Below are 14,770 nucleotides of genomic sequence, written 5' to 3'. Positions count from 1 at the left end.
GGAGCAGCGAATATTGACGGCGGTTAATATATCGAAGAACCGCTTTACTGACGACCATTGACTGCTTTCATATGTTTGTTTCTTCACTCGGCATTTGGAGACACTTCATTTCATTACTCGCTTGCTCGTGTGTTTGGGCAATGTGACCCACTCGGAAGACGCTCGAACATGCTGTGGCGGCTTAAAATGCCTCCGGCGAGAGTCTGGATGGCCAAAAACGGCACACTGCGTGAAAAGTGAATATTGTAACCCCGTTAGAAACCATACTTTCTTGTTTACAGCTGTCAGTAAGTTCATTCATTCAGTCTCCTCCTTGTTCATGCAGTGTGATGTTAGCAGAGCAGTAGGTGCCGAGTATGTACGTTTTGAAAACTGTGGGGGATTTTGTGTAAAAATAACCTATGCTTGCTGCTGGTAGACGTTGAAAGCAATAGTAGCTGATGTTTAATTATAAATGTTGTGGTACTTGGCTAAAGGTCGTTGTTAGTGTGCTTATCTTGCGGTTTCAACTTTGAGTGTTCTCACATCTTTGGTTACATCTTGCTTTGCAGTGCACGCGATACATTTTATGCAGGGGAATATAGATATGGGAGTTCTACATTGAGACTTTGCTGTTTTACATATGTATTGGCTTGCTCTTAATACAGTTTTAATTAGGTGACGTCAAAACATCCATGTGTGTATAATTCACACTTCCCAATTCCGTAACATTTTCCTTTAATGTAATTTCACGAAACTGTTTTTTTGGTACCTTTAGTGTGTGGCCTCTGTTTATATTGGCACCCCCAGCTTTATGTTATTATGAGTAAAATAAGGTAAACATTATTATCCAATAAGTTTACATTCCCATGCTACAAGCAAGTGGTAGGGCCATACACAAACGTCTTGAACATAATGTATTAACCACACGTTTGCAAATCATCAGGGGTTATTGTTAGGGGGCAGGGCTCTGCGAGATGTTAAGGATTTTACCCAGGGGTTCACACATCATCAAGGGGACCTCAAAGGCAAAGGAGAGTCCACTACACTTTGACCTTGGTTGTGAGGGGTTCTTGACCCAAGCAATCTTGAGAGCCACTGCAGAAGGCTGCTGCATTAGCGCTGAAACCAGATTCCTCAGTTTGTCTGACATTATTATTGTATCGTTTAGCATAGTTTAGAAATATTGCAGTGTTGCTTTTGTCTGCTAACAGGATTTGCTATGTTAAAACCCTGCGGGTTCATATTGCATTTATTCACGTAAAGATTTAATGACCCGAATTGATTTGAACCTTGTGTTTGCTGATGGGGGTTGCGTAACCCTAGTGAAGGAAATTGCATGAAAATGCATGCTTGCGAAAATGTCGACTTTTGTCAAATGTTAATGAGCAGGGCTAGTTTTCAGCATTTGTCCAAAGTTTGGCAATGCTGTGCGCAGTATGTCGTATTTGAATTGGTTCTTTCCACGTTGTTTAAAACTATGCTGCATTGCAAACCATAGCTGTGACTGGGATGCATGTTTGCCTGTAATTGGTATGACTGAGATGTGAGTCAGAAAACTAATTAAAATGTTCCGAACAATTATTTTCTAATTATTGGCTATGCTTTTTATTCCTGGTAATGGTCGCCTATACCTGATTTTTTTTCTTTTTTACAAACCGGCTATAGCACCACATATCGATTGGACAAATGTCTGCTTGACCATAACAGATGAGCGGTCAAACACCATTAACCACTGAGACTGCCTCCCAGTGGATTTAGCGAAGCTTCTGAACAATTGAACGATTCTGACAGCCTTGATATTTAGCTGCTTTCTCCCGTATTTTCCAGATAAATGTATTTCAATGCATTCTTGGATTCTTAGACATTTGAGAGGTGCTGTTGTGTTCGTGATTAACTTGTGCAGGTGAATTTGTTAAATGCCCCACTATCACGTTACTAGAGAACAGATATACCGTCTCTATTTTGTAACAACTGAGACGACTGTCTGCGTTGTTTAATTCTTCGCGAGCCATGATACAGGGCGCAGTGGTTCGCTTGCTACTTTATGAATTTCCAGCACCGCTTGTGTTTTAATCTTGGCCACAGAAAATCGTCAGTAGTGAGTGATATCTAAACCAGTCCTGGGTTCCCCCTCCCTCTCTTTTGATCAACTCACACTGATGAGTATTGTAAAGTATGGTCAGACTACCCTCACGATGGCATAGAGAGGCCTTCACCCGGTGGTTGATAGACAAAGGGCTGTAAACGATATGAGTCATGTATTATTATTAACCATGATAACCCTTGAAGCCAATACCTTACAATCACTTACTTATTATTGATGAGTCATTGATGCCCCCATTGAATATATGTCATAGTTAATTGATGTGCATTGAGGTCCTGTTTCGTTTGCATAAACACAATATTGGCATGTTTGTTACTATAGATTTATGTGGCCATTACCACATATGATACATTCGCACATCTCATCTCCTCTCTTCATCTGGAATTGATTAGATGTACGTACGTATGTATGTTGAAAATCATAATAATCCACGGACTTTGGAAATCCACTGCTGGATGAAGGCCCCTCCCCGCACGGTGTCAGTCATGGGGGATGTTTGAACATACTTCACCGTGCTGGCCAGTACGTGTTAGTGTATCCGGGGCTCCGAACCGGATAGTACATTATGTCCGCATGTGTGTTGAACTTCTTTCGCATCGTACGCAGCCGACCGCGCTAATCGGAGTGACGTGAGCCAGTGCCTGGAATTGAACTCCGGTAGCATCAGATCCCCTAGGACTGCATTATTTAAATGAAAATTCAGAAAACACACGATACATTTGGGTTTTTACGGTCAATTCTGAAACAATTTCAGAAGAACCAGTTGATGGCTCGGTGGATTGTTTGCTTGCAACAAAAAGAGATCATGGGTTTAAAATCCCAGCACATTACTCTTTCTGTTCTCACGGGTCTCAACGCTGAACTGATCCATTGAACTATACAAATGTGTTCCTCTGCTTCTTAAAGATGTGATCCCATGTACAGTATACCAATGTGTGCAATGCAATATTTTTTTGTTAAATGCTAACGGTAACTTTTATTCCCCACTCGATATATCGGTACTTATTTCTCACACTTCTTTGATTGGACTAAAACGGGCTGCATTTCATGTAGCGCTTTTCATTGGCAATACGCGCCGGAGTAAATATCTCACAATTGCGGACGTCAATATTTGTGATTTATTGAGGATTATTCGTCTCCCCACGGTTACAGTTAAAATTGTTGGGCTTAGCGTCTGCTCCTCCTCGTGGTAGAGTCGGGATGTCTGACTTTGCTGCATGTGCCAGGAGCTTCTTGAAGAAGAACCTCCGAGCTGGTGGAGCGGTGTTTGGTTTACGCTTGAGTTGATGACCGCCGGAGTTTTCCAGGCATTCTAGGCTTGGCAGAAAGGAATTATAAAGGAGAATACTTCGCACTAAAGGGAATTATAACGTTGTGTTTTCAGGTCCGGGCTTCAGGGCGGCCGCATCAAATCAGATCCCTCTGCCAATCCATTGTCCACTGAATTCTCGATTCAAATATTCCAGAATTGGCAGGGCATCGTGTGGCTAGAGAACATTAATGTTTTATGCAAAGGGACTCTGGCCACCGTGTGCATGCACACACAACACCATCGTTTATGTTACTTTGTTTGTTCATGCGCTCTAATTGTTGTTCAACATCTCTCTCTATTATCCGGGATAATGGGAAGAGGGGTGGCCCACATAAAATAAAAACACAAATAACATAAAATGTTACTAGGCGTCTAATAACATCGTGTTTATTGCTTATCTATGTAGATTGGGAGTGAAGATGTAGAATGTGCCATCTCTTTTATCGTGTTGTTTTAAGCAAGCCATTTACTTGCAAAACATTTTCGTGGACGCGCGTACACCGAGTCAGTGACCCTCGACGAGTGAGGAGCTGCTCGTAATTAAACCATCCGGCGAATAAAAAAGGCACGAATGAGCACGGTTAAACCCGCAACCCTGATAACCCGGCCTTGGATAATCGATAAGCTAACCGCAGTGTATTATAACGCCTGCATTTATGCCAAGTCGCTTTATTTGTCCAAATTGACATTCAAATCCCCCCCCCCCCCCGCACCCCTGGCCTTGTTTCAACTTCTGCTCCCTCAGCCCGGCCATGAATGCAGGCGCCTGTAATGTGCTGGCACGGGAGCTACTCACGGACATCCACCAGCTGTGCCGCAACCTGGCGGAGCAGAGCTCCTCCTCGCCGGGCGGCTCCGCATCGGTCTCCAGCGGCACAGTCTCGGGGCCCCAAGACAGGCGGGTGCCGGGCAGTGGCGACGGTGACGGTGATGACGATGGAGGAAACGGTGATGGAGATGAGGACGAGGAGGAGGAGGAGGAGGAGGTGGTGGAGGATGACGAGGAGGAGGAGCGGCGGCAAGAGCAGCGGCGGAGGCGGCGGGAGAGCGGACACGTGACGGCGCTGGCGGATTACCTGCTCGCTGGCCGCGGGTTCACTTTGCTGCTCACTCTCGACTCGCTGCTTAATCAGGTATCAGCATCTAACATTTTTTCTTTGTTTTGATCCGTTAGTTTTGTCTCTCTGTGTGTCCGTCCGTCCGTCCGTCTGTGCGTCTGGAACGGTGGGGGTGGGCGGGGCGGGTCATGATAATTCCGTAGAGATGGCGCAATATGCGCAAAACTTCAGATTCGGGAAAATCGACTAAATCGAACAAAGGTTTACTCAATAAGCCTCGTTCTTTGGGTCTTTCGGTAAAGTCACGTGGATGGTTAAAAGAAAATAACAAAAAACTACGACGTTTCGATCACAGGAGGAAAAAGGATGATGACGACCGCTTGTGTTGTGATCGAAACGTCCTGGTTTTTTATTTTCTTTGAATCATCTACGTGACTTTACCAAAAGACCCAAAGAATATGAATTCCTGCAGTCACGAAAGCTTAAAGTCAAGATCCAATAAGCCTCGTCAAGCTTTGTGATGTGACACGTTATGCACCGTAATCTCATTCAACAGCTCAGAAGGTAACGTTGCTCACATCAATGAAATATTTGGAATTACAAATGCAAGTTGGATAGTGTTACAGGAGCCTTCCTTGTTTCATCTTTTTCCATAATCCTATCCCAATTGTGCTATCGGCGTCGTGAGCCGAGAGCGCAGCGCAGTGCAGCCCGTGGTATATGATAGCGCATCACAGAAGTGGATATCGCAGAGCTGTCTCTAAAATACCTTCAAACGCGACCTGTCCTGAGCAGTCTGCTAATTTGGCCTGCTTCGGGCTGACACTCGGCAGTTTATTAGCGAGCGGAAAGTCACTCGCGCCGCCGTGCTGGTGTTTTCACTCGAGCTCTCGCCCCCGTGTGACAATCAAGTGCCAGTGGCACCGCCACTCCTACAAGCCGTGCCCAAACCTCGTGGCCCAATCATGTGCGGCTGGGTGGTGGGGCTGTACCAGCCAGAATTCCCTGTGCTTTGGGTGGGTGGGTGGTATAAGCGGGATGCCAAAACCGCAGCGCACTCATTTTTGGAAAACTTCTACGTGGAGAATGAGCTGGGGTTTCTGAAGAATATTTTAGTTTTTATTTGTCTATTTACGAACACATTCCGCAGCTTTGCGGTTTCGTCTTGAAACGAAGTTGTGAATAAAATAGCGGCGAATGATATCCGTGAGTATCATTGTCTTTATCTCATTGTGTCATTTCCACAATAAATACTTAATAATTGATCAGTGTAATTTTTCATCTCAGTGGTGGCTAAACTATCAGTTAAACCAATAATCATAATAATCTGTAAACATTTCTGAAAGCCAGAAGTTAACTCAAATGAGCTACGTTTGATTTTATCCGGTCCCCTAAATATTGCCAACCTATTATTGCTTCTCTAAGCAACCTGGGTGTTGTTGTTAACAAGGTGCATTTTCTTTGAAAGAATGCATTTTTTATATTTGCTCTTAATGACCTTTAGATAGCTGTGAAACGGCTTTGTGAAGACATTGTGTATGGTATGGTATGGTGATGGCGCCATTTCATTGCGTATTTCGCTACCAAATGTCCATGTGCTGTTTTGCATTTCCTTGTTCCACTATTGTTGTAAGAAATTAATCAAGAACTCCCCATGAAAGGTCCGTTTATTTCATTATTTCAAAAACTCTTCGCAAGTGCATCCAAAACAAATCTACGTTGGATGTTGTGTATGCCTGCGGGCGATTAGTGTTAGGCTTCTTGTAATCTTCTGTGTTTACTTTTGGCCCGCTGCTGGAAGGAAGTGTCTGCCATACATCAATAGAGCCATGTCGGTGTAACAGTTGGACATTTTGTTTGATGTTTCGCTAAGCCTGTCGCTGCAAGTAAGGCTTAGTTACGACGTGGTTTGTCATTGTTTTGACTTTTCTATTTCAAACACTGTACATTTTGCTTCGTTTATAATTAATTTACATTTTTATTTTATACAAATGTCTCCGCTTTAGGGAATTTCTGCTGCATATTTATCTTCAATTAATATAGAAAACAAGCAATCCACTGAAAAAAAAATCACTTGCGGCACCATCCTTAAGGAGAACGATGATGATGATCCGATCTCTGGCCCCAAGGAACAGGTTTGCAGATTTGCTGAGTGCCAGATGTCTAAATACAAGGTGGCACAGTCATCATTTAACCCACAACACCTGGGCCTGTACTGCAACCTCTTTCCAGTGAACCTTGGAATCTTCAAAGTGCACTTAGCCTGGAACAAGCGCGGGTGGGGCATACGTCGCCAATTAAAGATGTATTGTGTTTGTTTTTGCATATGTATCGTGTTGTGTGTATATGCTAAAAACAGGCCCACTGTTTCTGGACAGAATCTTGAGATGTGGCCACATTTAGACACGATGTAAACCCAAGTTGTATTGTACGGTATGCCTGTGTGTGTTTTTTTTTTTTGCACAGGAACTGGCCTGCCGAGAAGATCTGCTGAATCTGTTGCTCTCCCTGCTGCCTCTGCTGTGGAAAATTCCAGTGCGAGAAGAGCAAGCACGTGGTTCGTCCAGAATTGAATTAAATGCACTCTATACACCGCTAATCTTCAATGTATTGATGTAAGATTATGGGTTTTTTGGACCGTCATCGGTGATGCAGCTAAGACCATCAACTCTCTGTACTTAAGAAACCATTTAATTCCCCAGATTTGCTTGGAATTTAACCTCGGATGTCGTCCTTGCCAGATTATTTCTCTGACATGGAATTAGTGCCCTGAGCCGCCTGGATATCCCTTCCGTTATGGGCGCCAGAGGCATCCATCATTTTTCGCATTCAAGCTTACCTCTGACTTGACAAGTAGGCCACCACTGGGCCCAAGTGACTGTGGTTAGCAAGAGAGTTGGTTCCGGGGTGCCACGTCTGATCTGTAACATCACAAGTCACTGCTACCATGCCATCTGCGAACCAAGATATTAGCGATGTATTAATATACCATAATATAATGGATATGAGGTGAAATAAAAGTACACATACAGCATTGTAAATAGAATATACTTATAAGCTTTGCGCAAAAAAACGTCCATCATTAAACCCACCAGTATTGGCTATTTAAACATAAAAGTTAAGGGTTTCTCACACAATATTCAACTCATAGAACACTGTTCATATATCAATACAAAACTGAATGTGTCACCTTTCTTAACAAGACCTAGTTTTCATTGGACACCACAGTGTAAGGAAAAAATGTTTCCAATATAAGCACAGTAAATCACTCTGCTCTCCCTGTGCTCTCTCTCCATAGCGTCAGCCTTTTTTTTCTGTTATTACTGCAGTGTTCGGTGATGACTTTCTTAAAGAAAGTGATTACACAGCTACTAGTAAAGCGATGAATAATTTGTATAATCTTGGCACTATGTTATCCATTTTAGGTATTCCGTCCACTGAGTCATCGATGCAGATTGCACACCTGGTGCTGGGGAAAAAAAGCATAGCTCATACTGCGTGTTACCATTTACTTTAGTCTTGTATTTTGTAAAGAATCAAGTTGTACTTTAAGTTACTTGCTTCACAGCAATTGCTCTGATGTAGTATTTACTTGTGTGCCTGTGCGCACCCAAGAAGCCCACTGCTGTTGCTATCTTCAAGTGCATCTTGAGACGTATTCTTTCCCACTGGATTTCCCAAAAAATTATCATTATTTGCAGTCCCCATGGTGTAAATTGCAGTCTTAAGCTCTTATTATATTTTATTTATCTATGTCTCGTTGACCTCTCTATGTACGTGCCATGAAGAATGGCCATTGCCCAAAACGTAAATGATTATACATTTTTTGTTCTTTCAAGGCCGCTGTGTTGTTGGTAATTTCGTTGACTTATTTACACGTAGGATAATTTTGTTCAATTGCCACTCAATGATGCGCTGTGAGCCTTTCTGAAAGTGTGGAATGCAATGGCATTATAAATGTGTAATTGTCATACGCTAACTTAAAAAAAGAAAGTTTCTTTTCACTTGAGTTCCAATCAGGTCAGGTTTAGTGATGCTGGAGATTGTACGAATCATTTTCCCAACTGATGATCTTTGTGTTCTCACAGTAAAACCTTTAATGGCCAAAAATACAGGACACATAGAAAAGCGCATACATGTAACTTGCTGGTATTTCCTTCCACGTGGGTTTCGTGCAATTAAAATGTTTCCTGTTACCCAATCCGAATTAAAAATATTTCCCAAATAAAGTAATTGCATAGATATGGGATGTGAAGATGAAACCTTTGATGGCTGAGTCGTGATGCCACGTTCGCTTCGCAGTGAATACTCACGATAAATAGCTTTATATTACACTGATATTGGTGCACACAGAGATTGTCACACACCACAGGGATTGTCACATGCACAGGGATTGACACACAGCACAGGGATTGACACACAGCACAGGGATTGTCACACTGCACCGGGATTGTCACACTGCACAGGGATTGTCACACTGCTGGATACATTCCAGATGACGAACCTGATTACTGAGTTAACTATCACAGCAAGACATCACAATGTGTTTATGACAGTAGTCTGAGCAAGTTTACAGGTTTCATATTGCATTGAATTAAGGGTGTGTAGTATCTACTTTATTTTCTATTTGGCACAGTGTAAACAGAAATATATAGTTTTGTACTTTCATTGGAGAGGTGTGAGCGTAGTTATAGTGTAATGTTTTCATACACTCGGAGATACTGTCTTCATTGGCGTTGTTATTAATAGACGCAATTGTGCAGAATAATTATCTTTGCACAGTGCTAATGGCGTTAGATATTACGCAAAAATAAATATCAACGGCATGATTTTCGGAACATTATACACAGCTTAGAGTAGAATACGGTGCATGACTGTGTATGCTTCCTGATATTTAAACTTTTATGAACCATAACCTTTTGCAACGTAATTGTATTCGCTTTTAGGTCGACGCTTCATATTTCAATTTTATACAGACTCTGCGTTGTTCTTAGAGACCCTTTTCAGGTTAGATTCTATGATCCTATTCTCACTTTGGCCTAATCTTTGAGAGCCAATTAAATGGTTGAAATTTCAAACGGTCTTGTTATTGAAAACCAACATGAACGTCTTGTTATAAATCGACATTAATGCATGTGATGATATTCTGCTTGGATTATACATCTTATCAAAATTCTGCACAAGCAACCATGTTGTTTAAACTGCCACAAAGAACATGACAATGTTATATTTTTATTATTTTATTGTTTCCCTTCTACGTGGTGACTTTACCGAAAGAACCAAGAATATGAATCCCTGCAGTCACGAAAGCTTTAAATCAAAATGTCTGTACCGTGGTACCACGGTTGGTATTTTTTATATATGCGTGTGTTTTTCAGTAAATGCTGAAATTTAGGTGATTTATAGTTGTCTGTATTCAAACGTGTCAATGGCCTTCAGTTGTTACGCTGCCAGCCTTTTTATTTACATTCCTAATGGCATTGTACCACCAAAGATTAGTAAGAATAATATACATGTTTCACTTAGGTTAAGCTTTGTGCGTACATATCTGCTTTAAATATTTCAAAACTGTGGCATTATCGCGTTGTGCAAATATGGTTTTCTTAAAGATCGTATTTTTTTTGGTGCCGTTGCTCCTTAATTTGCAATGGAAACATTTCCCCCATGAACTACGAAGCAAAACGCAATGAAAATGTGTTTTGTTCGCAAACACGGTGCTTTGTTGTGTCACCAAAGTCGCGCGAACGGTATCGCTGGTGGTAAAACGTTAGCTGTGTAAGGAACCAGTTAATCCTATTTCTGTATTCGGTTAAAAAAATCCTTTGCCGATTTTCTTGAAACCACATTGTGTGTGTACCTTAGCAAATTGGTCCTTCCTTGGGGAGGGGGGGGGGGGTGGAGAAGATATCCTGTCCTGGAGCCTTCCCTTTCTTAGCCACTGCAAATTCCAGAGTGTGTGCTCTCATGTAAAATGCTCAGAGACACATGGCAGAGAATAGAAATGAGTTTATTAAAGTGCACATTTCCTCCCCCCCCATCACATGAAGAGCATGCCATCGATTAGTCACAGACCACCAGTGCTGGCGTGACTTCTGATTTTAAAATAGCAAACATCTGCATTCAAACGTGCACGGTGCTTCAGCAAGGCAAAAGAAAACATTAAATATTTGAACAAGCTGCTATTCCAGTCCATTAGATGAGTATGGTTTTCTTTAATGCACTGGATCATGCTGTGTTTTCAAACGTGCCCAGCATTTACGTTTGTCACCCAATATGTAAGGGCACCTTAGTGCCATTCCCTGAGCTACAGATATTGATACGGCACAATAGGAGTCTTAAAGTTGCCTAGTTGGGCTTGTGGAGTCTCGGATATAAACACTCTTTTGAGAGGTCCCTGAGATCTTCGGATGGCCTTCTTATAAGTAGTCCCGAGGTCAAGGCTCTGTCCCTGGGGTGATCGGGATTTTGACATTGTGTACCTCTCAGACTATGGAACAACGCTTTGCCTTTATCAATAAGACAATGGGAGTCTTTTGAGCTCGTTGAGTCTGTCTTGAAAACTCGCCTCTTTAAATTTGCCTTTACCCCCGAGTTCTGCCCATTAACCCTGCAGTTCCCTTTCTACTCTTTGGTTCTTTCGGTAAAGTCACGGAGATAGAAAATTAATATATCACGACGTTTCGATCGCAACACAAGCAACCATCATCAGGTGAAACAAACACAGCAGGAGAACTGCTGTGCTTTCATACATGGTGCACATTTGGATCTACAGATGAAATATGCCTCTGCCTTTTGTCAGTCTGTCTTTAAAGTGTAACCCTTTCATAATGGTTACAGTTGTTTTCATATATAATTACGAGGGGTTTAATAATTCCCAGATTTATGGCTTTCAATTGACAGACAATCGTGGGAAATATTCCAGAGAAAACATCCACCGCTGAGATGGAGTGATGAAATCTGCTCGCGTGCTTGATGGATTATCTTAGAACCATGCGAAATAGTGATGGCTTGGGAAGACCTTGCAGCAGTGGATAGATCATGATGTATGCTGGTGCTGATAATGATATATACGTTTTATATTTTTATAAGGAGGAGCTTTACTGGCCTTGTCCAATATCCCATCTTTTGAGAATTCGAATTCCGTCTAATATAATTATTGTTATATACTTAGAGTTTCAATATACATATATGTAAGTGCATAGAGTAATTGGCTCTCTTTAGAGAATTCAAACCGTTTTATTTTCACGGTTAAGCTGGAGGTTCTTGTGGAGGCCACCCGAGTCTATAAATACAACTTAATCATGCTGCACATCACAGGGTCACTTGGAATTTGGCACGGTTAAAAATAATAGAATATTTTTCAAATGTGACTCAAACCGGAAGTGGGTGGCGGCTTACCGCCCACAGTCATCCATTACGGTATTTGGGGGTGTGGAACATTTAGTTTTTTGGGGGCATTAATCGACTTTTAATTGGCTTGGCACCGCTTTTGTTGCCAGAACAAATCAAGTGAGTGGGTCCTCCTTTAGTTTAGAGGGCAAGTTTTGAATGCTTCATGAATGTAAAAAAAATCACGAGTCGTGTATCGCTCGTGTAAAATTCTACAAAAGAACATGGTGACCCTAAATTTTGATTTAAAGCTTTCGTGACTGCAGGGATTCATATTTTTGGTTCTTTCGGTAAAGTCACGTAGAAGGGAAACAACTAATAAAAATATAAAACAATAAAATTATCACGACGTTTCGACTGCAACACAAGCAATCATCTTCAGGTGTGAAAAACACAGCAAATGTTCTTGCTGTTTTTCACACCTGATGATGATTGCTTGTGTTGCAGTCGAAACGTCGTGAATTTTATTGTTTTATATTTTTATTATTTCATTGTTTCCCTTCTACGTGACTTTACCGAAAGAACCAAGAAGATGGTGACCCTAGTTTACTAAAATTACCACTCAACAGGCCATTGCCTTAATATATGAAATAAAGTGTGTTGTTTTTCTACCACATGTATAAAAGCTACTTCAATAAAATGGGAATGAAAACAAATTGCGACCCCTAAAATAAATATATAAATATCCATGACCAAGGTAAGAACTCTTTATTTGAAGTGAATGAGCACCGGGTATCAGATCTCAAGAAGCCCCGCAGGAGTGAACCTGGTTCGAACTCACGTTGCTGACCACCAGAGCTTGCCAGGTGTTGTAGGTGGGGCTGTGAATTGTGGCCAGGAGATGGCGGCAAGCATGGGGGTTTTCCGCTGGGGTGTTAAATTGTCCTTCCACTTACTGACGGGTCGACTGAGGCGGTGGGTATTAAGACGTGCCCCATTTGTTTCAACTGCCTTCTGGAAAAGTGAAGTCGTTAACCTCCTCTGGATTGCGAGTCCCAGTGGGCTAGAACCGGTAACACCACGGCAGCATCAGTTGTGTACGCCGTATACAAAAACATACATTGCAATAAATATTTTGGGAGTGTGGGGAAAGATTATTTTAGCAAGCCACTGTCAAATGTTTTATGGCAGTTGTATTTTCGCCGATAGCTTACGCTAACGTGTGACTTCTCGAGCGTTCATGCCAGTTTGTTTCAGCATTCTTTCTTGCAGTGCAGTAAACAAATACAGCCCACAACCCAGTGGAACAAATGGGAGTCAAATCATTCATTGCAATCCCAGTGGTGCAGCACCATCTCCCACCATTCTATGATCTCAATCAATCAACACATTTAATCAGGTACCTCATCGAAGGTCAGTTTAGAGCCACTATTTGAGAACTTTGTTTTTAAAATTTCAAAAAAAAATTGAGAGCCCTCTTTCAATCCACTGCTGGATGAAGACCTCCCCATGCTGTGCCGGTTTTTAAGCATACTTCACCATGCTGGCTCGTGTAGGTTCGTGCAGCAAGGCAACCCAGGGCTGATCGCGACATCCTTCGCCAATCTAACGTAAACCATGATTGGGAATCGATTGTGGTTTACTGGGGCTTACAGCATAGTGTGTGAGCCACCAGTTCAAATGACAATTTTAAGAACATTTAAGCACCATCAAGGTGAAACCGAACGTAATATTTGCTCGTGCTCTGTCGACTCGTGGGCAGTGCAGGGGTTTTAGCGGCTACGTGTGCAAAGCATTTACGTAGTGCGCGTGCTATTGCGTCACTAGGTATTGACATGCAGGTTTGTGCTTTGGAATATCGGGTGGCGAAAATTAAATGTTTTTTTTACTAACCTTTGTACGCTTTAAAATGCTTCCAAGTAATAACAAAATATATAGAGTGCATGACTTGCGTTGGCAAGAAGTGGGCATTTTATAATGACATCAATAAGGGTGCCCTTTTCGAAGCCGTTGAGTGTAACTCATCTATTTGCATTGCAAAGTAACTGAGCTGTGTACACAATGTGCAGATTACAGGGGGGGGGGGGGGGGTGGTAAACAAGTATTCTGCGTTGGTATAGCCGCCACGTGGCATTCTCACCCACGACAGTGTTGGTGGCCGTCCATAAATGACGTCACGCACCTAAAGGGGGGGGGGGGTTCAGACATTTGTGACGGTATGTGACGAGGGCGGGGGGGGGGTTGAGAAATGTGACGTCACATAAAAATGCGCAACTTTAAATAAATATAGACAACACGTTCTACTTAATTAAATAGACTTTTTAATAAATGTTTTCTCCTGCAACATCAGAGTGCAGCGCCACATTAATACGCACTGCAATGGCAATAGTTGAAAGCTATTTGAAGCATGTCTTATTTTAGGGGGGGGGGGGGGGTAGAGCTTTGTGACGTCATATTTAAAGGGGGGTCTGACTTTGTGACGCCGTGTGACGAAAGGGGGGTCACAAATTGTCCAAAACGCGTGACGTCATTTATGGACGGCCCCTTGGGACAAAATTAACATGCCCTCTTTTTGTATTCTTGGTTCTTTCGGTAAAGTCACGTAGAAGGGAAACAATAAAATAATAAAAATGTTGATGCAGAAATTAAATACATGATTCCCTCGAGGTTCATGCGGGAGATACGTTCCGAGAAAAGGGCTCACACAGCAGAAACCGCACGATGAGACATTCGCCTGCCGAGTAGCGCGTAGAGTACACACACACAATGTTGTCCCGCGTACGACCGCATAGCTACACACGAGTGAATTCAGGCCGCATTCAGCGAATGTTTGGTAGAAATAGGTTAGCTCATCATATGCCCGACATCGCACAAACCGAACCCGCATAGAGCGAGGGAAACCTGTAACCTCACTCGTGGAATGGGCCCATCAAGTCATTCTTTTAAAAAGGTGTAATAATGGACTTGTATTGTGTGCGTGCACGT

The 14,770-nt window shown here is 42.3% G+C and overlaps 1 protein-coding gene across 7 annotated transcripts in view; it reads left to right on the top strand.

Moving 5' to 3' along the window:
- The window catches only part of LYST (lysosomal trafficking regulator), a 146,699-nt gene that overhangs the window by 52,519 nt on the left and 79,410 nt on the right, over positions 1-14,770 (top strand). For 6 of the 7 annotated variants that reach the window (XM_032948367.2, XM_032948366.2, XM_032948369.2 and 3 more), the window contains 2 exons: positions 4,144-4,531; positions 6,923-7,013. In XM_032948367.2, coding sequence (XP_032804258.2) covers positions 4,144-4,531; positions 6,923-7,013 — 479 coding nt within the window. Of the gene's footprint in view, positions 1-4,143; positions 4,532-4,644; positions 5,663-6,922; positions 7,014-14,770 lie in introns of those variants that run through there. The other variant, XM_032948370.2, reaches the window with a different exon arrangement.

This window comes from Petromyzon marinus, chromosome 6 (genome assembly GCF_048934315.1).
Source record: "Petromyzon marinus isolate PM22_M1 ecotype Great Lakes invasive population chromosome 6, UKy_Petmar_22M1.pri1.0, whole genome shotgun sequence".
NCBI classification, from domain to species: Eukaryota; Metazoa; Chordata; class Hyperoartia; order Petromyzontiformes; family Petromyzontidae; genus Petromyzon; species Petromyzon marinus.
The sequence above is the reverse complement of the archived record's forward strand: the minus strand, read 5'-3'. Positions and strand labels throughout refer to the sequence as shown.